Source organism: Protomyctophum bolini (genome assembly GCF_963924005.1).
Source record: "Protomyctophum bolini genome assembly, chromosome: 22".
Taxonomy (NCBI): Eukaryota; Metazoa; Chordata; class Actinopteri; order Myctophiformes; family Myctophidae; genus Protomyctophum; species Protomyctophum bolini.
In genome coordinates, this window is record NC_137883.1 from 29,989,951 (window position 1) to 30,006,999 (window position 17,049).

The 17,049-nt window shown below is 45.4% G+C and overlaps 1 protein-coding gene across 1 annotated transcript in view; it reads left to right on the top strand.

Annotated features, from left to right (window-relative positions):
- Nucleotides 1–17,049, top strand: part of arhgef28a (Rho guanine nucleotide exchange factor (GEF) 28a) — an 89,968-nt gene that overhangs the window by 42,573 nt on the left and 30,346 nt on the right. The window contains exons 11-24 of the mRNA XM_080755678.1: nt 1,264–1,390; nt 1,719–1,793; nt 4,301–4,343; nt 8,911–9,028; nt 10,274–10,409; nt 10,741–10,796; nt 10,927–10,981; nt 12,258–12,393; nt 12,545–12,657; nt 13,067–13,207; nt 13,709–14,580; nt 15,031–15,156; nt 15,584–15,701; nt 16,665–16,913. Coding sequence (XP_080611804.1) covers nt 1,264–1,390; nt 1,719–1,793; nt 4,301–4,343; nt 8,911–9,028; nt 10,274–10,409; nt 10,741–10,796; nt 10,927–10,981; nt 12,258–12,393; nt 12,545–12,657; nt 13,067–13,207; nt 13,709–14,580; nt 15,031–15,156; nt 15,584–15,701; nt 16,665–16,913 — 2,365 coding nt within the window. The remainder of the gene's footprint in view (nt 1–1,263; nt 1,391–1,718; nt 1,794–4,300; nt 4,344–8,910; nt 9,029–10,273; nt 10,410–10,740; nt 10,797–10,926; nt 10,982–12,257; nt 12,394–12,544; nt 12,658–13,066; nt 13,208–13,708; nt 14,581–15,030; nt 15,157–15,583; nt 15,702–16,664; nt 16,914–17,049) is intronic.

Here is a 17,049-nt window from a genome sequence, read left to right on the forward strand (position 1 = left end):
CATGCGGTAAAAAAACATCATAAATGGTAAATGGTGCATTTATATAGCGCCTTTATCCAAGGTGCTTTACATAGATTGTGCATTACATTCACCCATTCATACACCGATTGCGGCGGAAGCCATGCAAGCAATTTGGGGTTCAGTGTCTTGCCCAAGGACACTTCGACATGTAGACGACCTGCTCTACCTCCTGAGCCACAGTCGCCTCCTGAGCCACATATTTGTGTTTCTCTTTCCTTCTAGGACGTGCGTGACGCGGGGATCCGTCTGCGGTCCTACTCCTACTCCTCTCCCAAAACATTATATTTGTGTTTCTCTGTCCTTCCAGGACGTGCGTGACGCGGGGATCCGTCTGCGGTCCTACTCCTACTCCTCTCCCAAAACATTATATTTGTGTTTCTCTGTCCTTCCAGGACGTGCGTGACGCGGGGATCCGTCTGCGGTCCTACTCCTACTCCTCTCCCAAAACATTATATTTGTGTTTCTCTGTCCTTCCAGGACGTGCGTGACGCGGGGATCCGTCTGCGGTCCTACTCCTACTCCTCTCCCAAAACATTATATTTGTGTTTCTCTGTCCTTCCAGGACGTGCGTGACGCGGGGATCCGTCTGCGGTCCTACTCCTACTCCTCTCCCAAAACATTATATTTGTGTTTCTCTGTCCTTCCAGGACGTGCGTGACGCGGGGATCCGTCTGCGGTCCTACTCCTACTCCTCTCCCAAAACATTATATTTGTGTTTCTCTGTCCTTCCAGGACGTGCGTGACGCGGGGATCCGTCTGCGGTCCTACTCCTACTCCTCTCCCAAAACATTATATTTGTGTTTCTCTGTCCTTCCAGGACGTGCGTGACGCGGGGATCCGTCTGCGGTCCTACTCCTACTCCTCTCCCAAAACATTATATTTGTGTTTCTCTGTCCTTCCAGGACGTGCGTGACGCGGGGATCCGTCTGCGGTCCTACTCCTACTCCTCTCCCAAAACATTATATTTGTGTTTCTCTGTCCTTCCAGGACGTGCGTGACGCGGGGATCCGTCTGCGGTCCTACTCCTACTCCTCTCCCAAAACATTATATTTGTGTTTCTCTGTCCTTCCAGGACGTGCGTGACGCGGGGATCCGTCTGCGGTCCTACTCCTACTCCTCTCCCAAAACATTATATTTGTGTTTCTCTGTCCTTCCAGGACGTGCGTGACGCGGGGATCCGTCTGCGGTCCTACTCCTACTCCTCTCCCAAAACATTATATTTGTGTTTCTCTGTCCTTCCAGGACGTGCGTGACGCGGGGATCCGTCTGCGGTCCTACTCCTACTCCTCTCCCAAAATCAGTCTCCGCCGGCCTCGGCGTCGTGTGGCTGACGACCCCAGCGCCACCCCGGCCCCTGACCTCAGTCCCGGTCAGTGACTCTGGGGTCATGGAATGTGACCCGCAGAACAAGGAATTTAATTACACTACATGACTAGTGAATGTGTCTAAGAGCTGATGTTAGTTTGTTTGTTTTAGCCTGTCTCTCATTAGTGGGGAGGCCTCACACGACGTTGTGTCCATGTGGAAGCTTATTGTTTTTTGAGGGGCGCTAGGCATGCATGGCTTTAGTTACGTCATGTTGGCAGCCAAGTCTATGGACTTTTAATGTTTTATTAGAGCCTAATTCAAAATAATAACCTTTCTATGGAGTCTATGGACTTTAATGTTTGTTTATGACACTGTGCTCTCTACTGTAGATGGAGTGTTCCCCAGCCTCAGCCACAGCCGCTCTCTCCTTCAGGCCCTCTCTCTGTCTCTGCTCCACCCTGGCAGTAAGTAGGCTACTGTACAATGTACATACTTATTTGACAGGGACAAAGCTCATTAATCAACATGTCAGTTTTCACCTCAATGTAAATGGGCCAGAGTTAGCCAGAAGCTAATTTTCATCTAACCAGCTCAGTGGCCTTGTGGTTAGAGAGTCCGCCCTGAGACTGGGAGGTCGGGGTTCGATCCCCGGCCGGGTCATACCAAAGACTGTAAAAATGGGACCCAGTGCCTCCCTGCTTGACACTCGGCATCAAGGCTTGGATTGGGGGTAAGTCCCTGTGACAACTGAGCATCAAGGGTTGGATTGGGGGTAAGTCCCTGTGACAACTGAGCATCAAGGGTTGGATTGGGGGTAAGTCCCTGTGACAACTGAGCGTCAAGGGTTGGATTGGGGGTAAGTCCCTGTGACAACTGAGCATCAAGGGTTGGATTGGGGGTATAAGTCCCTGTGACAACTGAGCATCAAGGGTTGGATTGGGGGTAAGTCCCTGTGACAACTGAGCATCAAGGGTTGGATTGGGGGTATAAGTCCCTGTGACAACTGAGCATCAAGGGTTGGATTGGGGGTATAAGTCCCTGTGACAACTGAGCATCAAAGGGTTGGATTGGGGGTATAAGTCCCTGTGACAACTGAGCGTCAAGGGTTGGATTGGGGGTAAGTCCCTGTGACATACTAGCGTCATGTCCAGGGGGTGTACTTGTACATCAAGCTGCCTCACGCTACAGAAACAGGAGACAGGCTCCTGCCCTATGGGCCTCATGGCTCGGCAAGGCTACTTCCTTACTAATTTTCATCTGTAGTCCCTGGGCAGGCTCTTAAAAGATGAATGATAAAAGACAGAGTGTACAGTATAGTGTGCCAGATGCATTGATGCCTCTGGTGTTGTGGTTTACTGTACTCTGTTGTATGAGTGAATATACAGTAGCGGATCTGCAAGCTTACAACATGACACGCTGTAAAGTGTCACGTTATTTGCATGTATCTCGGGCCTTTCTCTAGGGATGCGGTACCGTACTGTATATATGGAAATACTTGGCCCGATACCGATGTTGACTTGTGAATTGGCCTGTCTTGCCTAAACATAATACAGGAAGTGAGGATTAAACCAATGTCTAATTGTCATCATTGTGTGACATAACGTATAAATCAGGCTTAAAGGAGTAGTTCACCCAAAACATTACGTTGTTATTCAATCAATTACACAGCCCATGAATGAAGCCTTGAATTCATGGAGATTTATTTTATTTTATTTTATTGCCTTCCTGAGCAAATCATGTGTTGACCGGCGGAGACTCGGAGAGTCTCCTATTGACCTGGTCATCATTTGCTCAGGAACGGGACAAAAATGACTCAAACTTTGTTCATGCCAAAGAGATTTGTCTTAGAATGTTTAACGTTATTCACTGATTTTCGAGATTTCTTTCAAAAAATATATTAAAACATATATAGCAGCTATTTTTGAGGATTACTGTTCTAAACCAATGTTATAAAATCCTAAGAGTTTTCAGAAAACTGTTGATATGTATACAGTTACAGTAGTCTATAATAGCAATATATGGATGAGATCTAAAATAACACAGATGTTTTTTACGGTTTAAACTCATCAGTAAAGCAAACATGGCGACTGCAGCAGGTGATGTTACGCCAACAAAAGCTGTTGATGCGTGACGGCGCGTGGGCAGTGCACATGCTGTACAGTACTGTATGTACAGTACAGTACAACCTCAGGCAATGTTTGTCAGACATTTGCATATTACAAAATGACACAGAAGGCATCTGTGTCATTTTAGAATGTTGTAAACTTTGCTTTGGACCAAAAAACACAGTGACAAAATCCCACAGTGAATAACACAATGTCTAACTTGTTGAAGCATCTGTTTAACCCATTCTGACCTGAGATCAGATTCATACGAGGTTTCCACTGGACACACACTGGTCTGATGAACCCATTCTGACCTGAGATCAGATTCTAAAAATGTCAGTCGTTCTTCGAAATTTTCAAAAATAGCAGACCTACAAGCTCGTATCGCGCCACTCGGTGGCGCGCTATGAGCTTGTAGATCTGCTATTTTTCAATAGCTAAAGCATGACATGATGCCAACACCAAAACGGGTTCCCGGTCAGAATGGGTTAACCCATTTAGATCTGAGGACGATTCTACAAATGTCTTTCTCAAACATTTTCATGTCAAGGACCCCCAGAAATATATGTAATTGGCCACCGACCCCCATCTGAAAATATGTAGTTCCAGGGACCCCCCAGAAGCAAAGATTTGAGTTTAAAAAAGTTGGAATATATATTCAAGATTTGCACCACATTTTCACGATTATTAAAAAATAGCAGATCTACAAGCTCGTAGCGCGGCACTGCATGACAGAACCTGGTAGGCCGTCAGGTTTTAGTTGGTGATGATATTCACTCTGGTTGCTGTTATTAACACTACATTATACCTCTCAACCTTGTAATGGATACAACTAACAATTTCTCTTGTGTTTTGGTTCTCCACAGAGCAGAGAGGGGCCAGTCTGTCAGAGCAGCCACATGAGAAAAGGTATTTACACCTAAGTAAAAGTATGTACAGTACCAATACCACAATGTAGAAATACTACATAATAATTCAAAATGTACTTGATTAAAAGTACAAAAGTATTCACATTTCACACATTCGGCAGAATGTTCCATTTCACAAGTTTCCAAATGTATAATGCTTTGAAAATAGCCCGTCTAAGCTGTTGTGAGCTTGTAGATCGGGCCGATCGGCTATTTTCAAATAGCCTAGTACGCATAAAGCTGAAATGGTTCATACGTGTTTTGTAACTTAAAAAAAAAAAGTATAAGATATGCACATCCCCACCGGTTCTTTGAAAATGGTGCTAGACCAAATATAAGTAGCCTTGCCGAGCCATGAGGCCCATAGGGCAGGAGCCTTGAGGCCCATAGGGCAGGAGCCTATCTCCTGTTTCTGTAGCGTGAGGCCACTGAGACCAAATATACCCAAGTGAAAAGAATGTCTGCACACAATATTTTATTTAACCAAGAAAAGCCCATTATGCCCGATGAAGCCCTCACTGTACATGGTGGGCAAACGTTGCCTTTGTCAGTTAAATAAAACATATTCCCTTTTCACTATTTATAAAACCATCAGACAGACAAAACCACTTTCACTTTCATTTTTTAAGAATTACTTTTGCCACTTGCGTGTGTGTGTGTGTGTGTGTGTGTGTGTGTGTGTGTGTGTGTGTGTAACACTGTAGCATGACAAAGTAGGGAATCAATTTACCAAAAAATATTAATAATACAAAGAACAAGGTTTCTGCCCGGAAGCAGGGATAATAACCATGACATGCTTTGTTGCTTTAGTGACGACGGGTGACTGTATATCTGCACGTTAGTGTTGTGTTTTAAAATCTTGTGAAACCAGGTTGATTCTTTTTTAGGTCAGCCCACGGGTGCTAAAAAATCTCTTCCTTCCAAGTGACAAACGAATTAGAGACACTCAGATATCAGATACATGAAGCCTGAAGGCTTTCTATCATTTCATCTGTCTTTGCTCTAATCCCTCCGCATGGGAAGTGTCATCTTACTGTCATATGGCATTAATGGGAGAGCGGGATATAGTTTCCCAGGGAAATCTATTACAGCTGCACTATTGTAGCCTAACTGTCTGTCATAATAATAATAATAATAATAATGAATTGCATTTTTATAGAGCTTTTCCAAGTGCTCAAAGCGCTTTACAATGGTTCATTCATTCATACATTGGGAGGTGAAGCGGCGAACAGTCGACGCCAGCGTCCTCACTTCCCACATTCACACACCAATGGTGGCGAGCTCACACCGACTGACGCATTGGAGCAGATCTACAAGCTCATAGCGCGGCACCGAGTGCCGCGCTATGAGCTTATAGGTCTGCTATTTTTGAAAAATTGTGAAAATGTTGCACAAATCTTTGAATATATATTCTTTCAGAGTGAACGTTCTTAACTCAAATATTTGCTTCTGGGCGTGGAACAACATATTTTTAGATGGAGGTCGGTGGCCCATTACATATACATTTTGGGATCCTTGAGATGAAATATTGAGCACCTCTGACATAGAATGATAGAAACATAGGTATTTCAGAAAACTGTCAGGACATTTTTTAATTTTAATTTCGACGTCAGGAAGAGATGCAACGTTTCGGCCCCTTCGGGTCTTCGCCAGGAGTCATATTCCTGACGAAGAAACGTATCTCTTCCTTAATAAACGTTTTGGAGCTCAAGACCGGTGTGCGAACTTCATCTCCTCTCACCTCCTTGTGCAAGTGCTCACATGTTTTACCACTAAGCTCATAGAGCCTGCCCGCTTGCTCTGTGGAGAAATTAATTTTGTGTCAAACCAGAAACAGGATCTTGTCAAAGGTCATGTCCAAGGACTGTCTAAAGAGGACGAGACGCGAAGACCGTACAGGCGACGCCATGTTGCTTCATGGAAGGAAAGAAACATGCGCAGTTGAGACCAAGGAAGCTGAACGTGGAAGTGTTGGCTGCATAAAGCCCACCGTGCGCATGTTTCTGTCCTTCCATGGAGCACCATGTGAGCAACATGGCGGCGGCCGTACGGTCTTCGCGTCCCGTCCTCTTTAGACAGTCCTTGGTCATGTCCAACCTAGACAGGATCTAAATGTCTCAATAGACGAGCAGGGAGACCAAACCACCTTAATTGACCTATAGCTAAGCCCCTCCGCAAACTGCTATGGTCCAATCACAGCTAAGCATAACATGGGTTAGACCGTTAGACAAACCTCTCCACCAATAGTTTTCCTATATTATGATAAAACATTGTTTTAAAAAATAAATGTCACGCACATATTTTTCCAAGCCTTGTTGACGGATTTGGAACAGATTTTAGAAGGTCTGGTTCCAAAAATGAAATGGTATTTAATGTGTAAAATCCATGATATTTACATTGGAATGAATGAGCCTGGCTGGAAAGTGTCCAAGTGGGAGTGTCTAAGTGGGAGTGGGCAGTAAAACTGTACTAACGTGGTCTTAATTACCAAGTTAATTTTGTGTGGGATGCTCTTTTTGGAACCATGCCATGTGCTTTGTGCTCTGTCTCATTCATCTAGTAACACACTCTCTCATTCACCACGCAGTAGCTCCATCTTGTGGAGAACATCAGATATGACACTGAATGTGAAGCATTTTGACAAAGATTATGCATTCACTCCATGCCAGGGCCTTTAGTTTGTGTCTGTTCTATCATGTATCCATGCAATTTCTATGGGCACCAGGCCAACATCTTCCAGTGGTGGACTAGCCTTGGAAACCCAGACGTTTTTATTTCAAGGAAGAATGGTGGACTAAGCAGTAAGCACTTGACTCCAGTCAAGGTATAGATACTCCTGGACAAATATCATTCCACTATAACTGAAATAACTGAGTACTTGCTATTAAACATACTCAACATAATTAACATAACATATTCAAAACGCATTCAAAAGTACTTAAAGTGGGGTTATAAACTAATTCATAATGTACTTTTTCCCTTCCTAGAAATGTAGTGGAGTCGATGCTCAAATAAAGAACAGATACAGTAAACAGTACCAGGCACGTGTGTGTGTATGTGTGTGGTACCGTGTGTGTGTGTGTGTGTGTGCACGTGTGTGTGTGTGTGCGTGTGTGTGTGTGGTGTTTGCGTGCGTGTGTGTGTGCGTGCGTGTTCTACAGAGAGACCAGGTTCCGTAAGCGTGCCCAGTCTGCTGACGAGGACAGTAATGTGGAACTGGCCGAGTCCCTCCAACACCTCACTCTGACAGAGTTCCTAAAAGAGTATGTGGGGATCGCCCCTCCTCTCCGTCTGGTAGTGGAGGGATCGCCCCTCCTCTCCGTCTAGTAGTGGAGGGATCGCCCCTCCTCTCCGTCTAGTAGTGGAGTCTGTAGAGTCCTATAGTCTGAAGACCATACGGCACGTTTTGGCACGTTCACTAGCGTTAGCACGTTCACTAGCGTTAGCACGTTCACTATAGCGTTAGCATGTTCACTATAGCTACAGTTCCTTAATTCCAATAAACTGTAGAATTGTCTAGATGCTATTATGTCACCTTTCACTACTAGCTACAGCTTTCACGGTCTAGTGTCCGTCCTCTCCTCTCTCATGCGTGTCTAACATTTAACGTCTAAATATTTTCTTTATCATTTAACAACACAGGTTTCTAAAGGTAGCGTGCATGCAGCATACTACATCAGAACAACCAAAGTAATTTTGTTTTCGGGAGGGCTCCCCTACTTGGAGGGGGTAAAAAATTAAGTTGTGTGGAATTTGCGATGGAGGTGTGGATGTTTTGCCCCTTTCTAGCGATAGGTTAACAAAATCCATGCCAGTACACTACAATAGAAACGCAGACCAGTGGCCAGCGTTTTCTATTGTAAAAACAAAAAAACGTAACCTGTCGTTCCTTGGCTTGGATTGGGTTAATTCTCGTTATGAATGGATTTCAGAGGTGTTTGTACCTCGCTTCACTGCTGATTAGAAGCTGGGCTGAATGCGGAAACAATGCGGAAACATCTCACCAATCACAGTGGCCAAACTAGTTTGGGTATAGTCACAATTCACAACATCTCGGAGGCATTAACAACATCAACACCCAAAATAACTCTGTTCTGATCCCCCCCCGCCCACCCGAAGCTATGAATGATGTGATGTTTTAGCCAGCCGAACCTATGAATGATAATTGTAGTCTGTCTGGCCTGTTCTGGTGTACTATGCATTAGTCTAAAGCATGAGGGTGAGGGGTCTGTTCTTTTTTCCTCTGAATTAATATGAAATATTATCAGTGACTAACAAAAATAATTCTTATCTGTATTTGTCTCTTTTGTCTGATATTTCACTTTTCTGAATGCTTATGTCAGTTATAATGACAATCATCACAACACAGTGTCCCTTTCTGTCGAATGTACTGCTGATGCTCATTTCAGCCCCTAGCCTTTCTCACCTTCAGATGATGATGTTTATGGAGACTGTCTGCGAGAAGGAGACCTGGCGCGGTGCTGTACAGTACAGTACACTACAGTACGTCTTAAGTTATGAAAACAAAAGGCAAACACGACGTAATGCAAATTCCTCTTGCTTTACAGAATCGAAGAGGAAACCTTTGATCAGAACAGCAGCCCGTCCAAGGTCGAGTCTGAGAAGTACAAAGTTATTCGCACCTTCAGTTTCCTAAAGAGCAGGATGTCGAGTACACGCAACAAGGTAAAAAACAACAACAACAAGGCATTGTCAGCAGTGCTTTTTCACATACATACATCTACACACAAAAGTGCCCACCCTAAATTAAAGCTCCAGTACAAGTTCAATGTTTTACCAAATCCGCCTGATAGACCTACTCTGCTGAGGAATACCCACTTGGCCTGGGGACAGTACAGTACAGTACAGTACAGTACAGTACAGTACAGTACAGTACAGTACAGTACAGTACAGTACAGTACAGTACAGTACAGTACAGTACAGTACAGTACAGTACAGTACAGTGCATTATGAGATTCAAGCAGTAGTGGTTGTCAAACCAGTACAAGGTGTCCTTCCGTTTAGCTAAACTTGATATTTTTTCCACTCCTAGATTTAGTAACTCGATCTGCCAACCAGAATGTTAACCACTTGAACCCCCATCACATGCATCCATATTCTGGGGGAAACATTTGCCAAAACTTCCAAGCTAACAGCGTGTGAGCTTGCCTTGCATATTTGCATATTTTTAGCGAAGACAATTTAGTGTGGTGTATCGGAAAAAAATCAGCGCACCCAAAGTACAGTGTGACTCAGGTCTGTTAGACTAGAGGGTTTAAGTGGTTAAACATTGTGTTTTCTCTAGTTTCGCTGATGTTTTGGCCTGTCTGCACCTTTTGGTCTTTTTATCTTGACTTCGTCTCCGGTTCGTCTTTCAACGGTTTCTACTTTCAGACGCAAACAAGCATGTTTTCCAACAAGCAGGAAATGTTATTGGAAGTGTCTCAAGGTCTGAGAGGGACTGACTAAACAATGTTACTCAGTTCCTTCAGTGATTCATCTCTGATTTGCTCTGGCTCTAGTTCTTGTTGTTCTTACCCTCCATTACACCGCCACAGTGCTGGACAATATACTGTACTCAAACCCAGTTACTTGAGTTAAAGTATTGATACTCCTGGTCTAAAGAAAAGTTGCTGTCAAATTTGTACTTGGGTTAGTGCTGGAGTGCATTAACCCATTTAGACCTGACCTCGGAATTTATGCTGAAATCTTGCTGCCAAAAACAACACTGGCCCCAACCCTAATAGTGACTTTCCGTCTCAGCTCAGAAGTACAGTAGAAAGTGTGGCACTGACTCCGCGCCGGAGGACCCGGGGTTCAACTCATCCTATAACACGGGCCATAAATCGGGAGTGTAACATTTATCACAGAGGACTTTAGGATGTGCCTGTTTTCGTTCACCGTCTGTGTCTCTTTCATGGTCCTCCAAAGGGGAAAGGGAAGCAGAGAGAGGCCAAGGCCAGGCAGCTGAATGGACACAGCTTCACCTCAGGCTCCATTATGGGTCCCAGTGTGTGTGTTATCTGTGACAAGCCCGCGCACGGCAAGGACCTGCTCCATTGTACCAGTAAGTATAGCAATAAAACACAGCTTCCTCTAGTCTGCATGCAGAGTCCAGTTTGGTTTCTCAACCTTGTCTCTGGATCAAAGTCCACTTGAAAAGCCCTCACTTTTTGGCTACCATGTGAGAAATAAGGGGGAAAAAAGGGTCACCTTTTTAACTGTGAGCTTGTAGATTGGCTATTTGTTAGATTATAATCAACACATTTTACTATTGGATCTTTCTTAAGCTGAGCAGTTTTGGAACCCTGGCCTGCTTTAAAGTATTAGAACCTGTTGTTAAAAGTATCATCATCATCATGCTATTCTCCTCTAACCTATACTCTCTCCTCATCTAGGTTGCACTGCATTGGTCCACAAGGCGTGTAAGGAATATGCTCCCCCGTGTATGAAGGTGAGTTCAGTTCCCTGAGTGATACTTGTCATTTGGTACAGTGTACATCACCAGTACATGTACTCATGTGTACAGTCAGGCATTTAACAATGTCCTGTAGTTCAACCAGTCTGTGTTCTTTGTATTGTAGAAACTTCAGGATAAGTACGCTGTGACCAAGAGCAGGACAGCATCGCTGCCACAGAGTGAGTCTGAAAGATTAACCAACACCTCATCGTTTATGACTCTGTCAATCATTGCTGTCATATAGAAACTCCTCTCCCTCTCCTCTCCTCTCCTCTCCTCTCCTCTCCTCTCCTCTCCTCTCCTCTCCTCTCCTCTCCTCTCCTCTCCTCTCCTCTCCTCTGGCATTAAATATCACTGTTATGCGGACGATATTCAGCTCCACTGCTCTTTCAAACCGGACAAACTGGACATTTTAACCACCCTCCAGGAGTGTCTGCTCGCTATTGACAACTGGCTGGGGAGCAGCCTCCTGCAGCTGAATGCAACCAAAACGGAGGTGCTGATTGTTGCTTCGGACAAGACTGTCACTAAAGTGGCTTCCTTTATGGGGTCACTCAAGGGAAACATCCGCCCACACCTAAGAAACTTGGGTGTGGTATTTGACCAGTCCATGCACCTAGACAACCACGTCAAATCACTCACTCGCACCTGTTTCTTTCACCTCAGAAATATTGCAAAACTCCGGTCCATCATCTCCCACTCTGAGCTAGAACTGTCCGTACATGCATTTATATCTTCCAGGTTAGACTACTGTAATTCACTTTTCACCTGTCTCAACAAAACATCCATTGACAAACTGCAACTGGTTCACAATGCAGCCGCCAGATTACTCACCAGGTCAAAAAAGTTATGTCACATCACACCCATTCTAGCCTCACTGCATTGGCTCCCGGTACAATACAGAATACATTTCAAAATCCTCACTTTCACCCACAAAGCACTCCACGGCCAAGCCCCTGCCTACATCACCGAACTGATTCAACCCTACACAAACACACGTTCACTCCGATCAGCCAATCAGCACCTCCTCAAACAAAGGGTGACCGAGCCTTTGTAGTGACAGCCCCCAGACTGTGGAACGCCCTCCCCCTGGACCTAAGAACTGTCCTTTCTGAGGCCTCTTTTAAAAAACAATTAAAAACATTCATGTTCACACAGGCATTTGGTCACATATAGTCACTGTTCTTCTACTGTTTGTGTTTTATCTGTGTGTTTTTATTGTCCTTTTTCCACTGTTGACCCTGTGAAAATGGCTGCCTGCTGTTTTTTATTGTTTTAATTTTGTACTATTGTAAAGCACCCTGTGCACTCGTGCTGAGAAGGGTGCTATATAAATAAACGTCATTCATTCTCCTCTCCTCTCCTCTCCTCTCCTCTCCTCTCCTCTCCTCTCCTCTCCTCTCCTCTCCTCTCCTCTCCTCTCCTCTCCTCTCCTCTCCTCTCCTCTCCTCTCAGATTTCACAGTGAGGGACAGCTCTTCACAGTGCACTTTCCCCACCTGTCCCTCTCCGCCTGTCACAGCGTCTAAGGAGAAGAACACTTCGCCTCTTCTCACGTCCACCTGCAGGAGTTTCCACAATGCTTATGACAGGTTATACAATAGAGCACACGCTACACATCACATGTTTCACAAACAACCATGTTATGGGTCAAGAGTATACAGTGAATATGACTGGATGAATGGTGGAATTACTGTAGTGAATGTGAGCTAAGTTAGCTAACTAGCTGCTGCTCTCCTCCAGGTTCAACGAGAGTCCAGAGACAGAGTGTGACGGCTGGAGGACTCCTGGACAGTCGGATGAGCTCCTACACATCATGGATTCCTCCACGTCCACTGACTCCTCACTGGGGGAAGGTAGACGTCTATGTCCATGTCTACTAGAATGCATTCTAAACATGCATTATGATCTTATAACACTGCATGATTACAATGGTCAGAACTCATGGTGCATTATAATAGTAATCATAGCATATTATTATAAATATAAAGCGTCAGTATCATCATGTTTCAAAAGTGCAGGTCATTGAAACCACGATGACCTTGGCATTTGTTTTTCCTTTTTTGCTAAGCAGCAAGCTATATATGCTTAGATGATTTCTATTTATATTAGGATAAATGCGCACGACTGTAGTGTAAAGACGAAACGGAAGTCTCCACTTCCACTTCATAGTTTACTCATGACAGCTCTTCCGTTGCGAGAGGCAACAGTCTGGTACCGCGAGACTACTGAGAACGTAACGAGGCCTCTGCGTCTTTCTCCTAGACTGCGTTGACGCAGGTCTCCTTGGCGACCTCACGTCGGACGCAGTGGATTACGAGGCGGAGTCCTGGAGCCTGGCGGTGGAACCCGACTTCTGTAGGAAGCAGGACAAACGAGAGGTCAAACGACAGGACGTCATCTATGGTGAGACGCCAATACACCATGACCACTGAGATGGACATGAACCACAGCCAGGATCCTTAACAATTCAATTCAGTTCAGTTCAGTTCAGTTCAGTTCAGTTCAGTTCGATTCGATTCGATTCGATTCGATTCAATTCAATTCAATTCAATTCAATTCAATTCAATTCAATTCAATTCAATTCAATTCAATTCAATTTGGCTTTATTGTCATGTGACAACATTATGTTTACATTGGCAAAGCAAAAAGTGTGTGTGTACAATTGAGAGTTCTCCAATGAATCAATTTCTACGTACCGAGATCACTCGATGCAGAATACACAACAATGATTAGTTGGCTTCCTTAGGGTGGTTGTGTTCCATTTGATGTCCCTCTTCTATCACAGCAGATCATGAATCTTGCTGCTGTGTTTGCTAATCTGCGTCTGTGCGTGTTCGTGCGTGTGTGTGTGTGTGTGTGTGTGTGTGTGTGTGTGTGTGCGTGCGTCCATGCGTTGTGCTGCAGAGCTGATGCAGACAGAGCTGCACCATCTCCAGACGCTGCGTGTGATGGCCGAGGTGTTCCGGCGCGGTGCGAGGGACGAGGTGCACCTGGACGCCGACGCCCTGGAGAGGCTGTTTCCCCGTCTGGACCAGCTGGTCCTGTTCCACCTCGCCTTCTTCAGCGCCATGAAGGAACAACGACACTGCTCCTCCACGCAGCGTCCAGAGGACTCCTCCACGCAACATCCAGAAGACTCCTCCACACAACATCCAAGACTCTCCTCCACCCAGCGTCCAGTGGACTCCTCCACCCAGCGTCCAGAAGGCTCCTCCACCCAACATCCAGAGGACTCCTCCACCCAGCATCCAGAGGACTCCTCCACCCAGCATCCAGAGGACTCCTCCACCCAGCATCCAGAGGACTCCTCCACCCAACATCCAAGACCCTGCTCCCATACCCAACCTCCAGGACACTCCGCCACACAACCTCTGGAACACGGCTCCACCCAACCTCTGGAACACTGCTCCACCCAACCTCTGGAACACTGCTCCACCCAGACGCCAAGACCCTGCTCCCCTACCCAAACTCCAGAAGACTGCTCCACTCAGACTTTAGAACCCTGCTCCATCCAGAGTATACGACACTCTTCCTCCACCCAACCTCCAGAAGACTGCTCCACTCAGACTCTAGGACTCTGTTCCACCCAAAGTCTACGGCACTGCTCCTCCACCCAACCTCCAGAACACTGCTCCACCCAGAGTATTGGACACTGCTCCTCCACCCAACCTCCAGAGGGATCCTCCACCCGAAGTCCAGAGCTGTGCTCCACCACCCATCCTCCAGGACACACAAACTACCTCATCCAACACATAGGAGACGTCTTGCTGCAACAGGTGGGCTTCTCTTTGAGCTTGTCGATCTGCTATCCCTCTATTTTTGAGGGGCGCTATTATCCCCTCCAACGTCTGCCTTTCAGAAATACGTCATGGACTTTTGTATGTTTGTTTAGGGCACTTTTATCGTGTTTTTAAAAGGCTCCCTCCCCTCCACAGTAACAGTTCATGAGGTTTCCACCGGTACACCATGGTTATTTTTCCACCGGTATACCATGGTTATGTTTCCACCGGTATACCATGGTTATTTTAACACAGTAACAGTTCATGAGGTTTCCACCGGTATACCATGGTTATGTTTGTGGTTTTAGAACGGTGACCGCTGCCAGTAATACTTGTGCCCGTGTGAGGAACATTAAATGTTTTGCCGTACCTGTTGCCAGAGCACCCGTTGTACCCGCTGCTCACAGCACTTAATGGACCACTTCTATGTGTGTACTGTATGGACAGTTTTCAGATGAGAATGCGGAGAGAATGAAGCAGGTGTATGGTGAGTTCTGCAGCCATCACAACGATGCGGTCAGCTTCTTCAAAGAACTGCAGCACAATAACAAACGGTTCCAGCACTTCATCAAGGTACTAAAAGTTGCCCCTTTTGCAACCAGAGCTTGTTTTAATGATGTTTAGGACACACAAGTTTTTATGTGTGTAGTATGTTTTTTTTTTTTTCATATTTTAGCCATGTGTTCATGACGAAAAACCTGCCATTGAAAATGTGGTCTCACTTTCCTTCCTGGACTACAAAGTCACACCTCCATGCAGCCCCCCCCCCCCCCCCCCCCCCCCCCCCCCCCTCTCCACAAGGAGGGGAAGTGCACTAAAGCATTATGGGCATTGTAGGAATTCGGCAATCCAGTCAAACCCTCCTAGTCAAACACACAGACTTCATTATTTTTCTGGCCATTGTTGGGTGAAAAAAATATCTGGCGTGCACACAGAGCACTTTTCCAACAAAAGTGCGTCTTGTCAAACTGATTTTTATTTTTTATGTCACCATTTCAAGCAACAAAGCAACAACTCGTTGGTACGGCGGAGAGAGATCCCAGAATGCATCTTGCTGGTGACCCAAAGGATCACCAAGTATCCTGTGCTGTTGGAGAGGATTCTGCAGTACACCCAGGGTGAGTCCTTTGCTACCCTCTGCTGGCGAAATGGAGGAACAACAATTTGTACATGGAAGTTGATGAGAAACTTACCGGTACTAGTGTGACTAAAGGGCCCTCCGCCTCAACACCAGCGGTGAATGACATTGTTTGTGATCTGTCCACAGCCCTCCTCTGAGACACAGAGTGAATGACATTGTTTGTGATCTGTCCACAGCCCTCCTCTGAGACCCAGAGTGAATGACATTGTTTGTGATCTGTCCACAGCCCTCCTCTGAGACACAGAGTGAGCACAAATGTCTCATCTGAGACAAATCTCATAATGAGATTGGGGACCAATTATATGAAGTAAAGTGGTCCTTCAAGATTAGAATTTTTCCATTGCATCTTTGTTTTTAGTTTTCTGTCATCTCCCGTCAGTGGTACATACAGTTACAACTGATGTACTTTAAATACCAATTCCAATTTTCTATATTTTTACTTCAACAAATATTGTACATTTACTCCACTACAATTATTTTAAAACACCCTCACAACAAACATGCAGTAACCCTGGTCTCTAAACTACCTCCCCCTGGCCAGCCGGGGGATGCACCAAAATGGAAATTCTTGGCCAAAACCGAATACCGAATATAGGAAACAGTTGGCCGAAAACCGAATATCCGAATATCCGAATATGATACATATTATATATATTTCCTACCATTGCTGTCATGGCCGTACCTTAAAGCTACCTGATTCATGGCAAAATAAATGGTTATGGCAACACTTAACAATAATAATCACTATTACGGGTCCATAAAACATGTATTCAGCTCTTTTGAATGCATTAATTTCATACACTATTCGGTGATATATTTTCTGCCTATTCGGGCTGAAACCGAATAGGCCGAAAATGCATTTTTAGCTATTTTATGCCGAATATTTTCTGCGGCCGAATATTCGGTGCATCACTAATTTCTAACTCTATCTCCCGTGTAGAGGACACGGAGGAGCATGCGGACATGGCGAGGGCGCTGGGCCTCATGCGGGAGGTGATCGTGGCCGTGGACCTGAGGGTCAGCGAGTACGAGCAGGACCAGAGGCTGCAGGACGTGTTGAACCGCATGGAGAGCCGCAGCTCGGCCAAGCTGAAGAACGGACTGGCCTTCCGGAAGCAGGACCTCGCCGGGCAGAAGCTCAGACACCAAGGCCTGCTCCTGTGGAAGACCGCCACCGGAAGACTGAAAGGTCGGCTCAAAGAAGACGCACGTTATTATAACGCTTGTTAACCCATTCTGTCTGTGCGTGAACCCCTTTTGGTGTTTTAACCCATTCTGACCTGAGATCGGATTCTAAAAATGTCTGTTTGAAATTGACAGTTTTC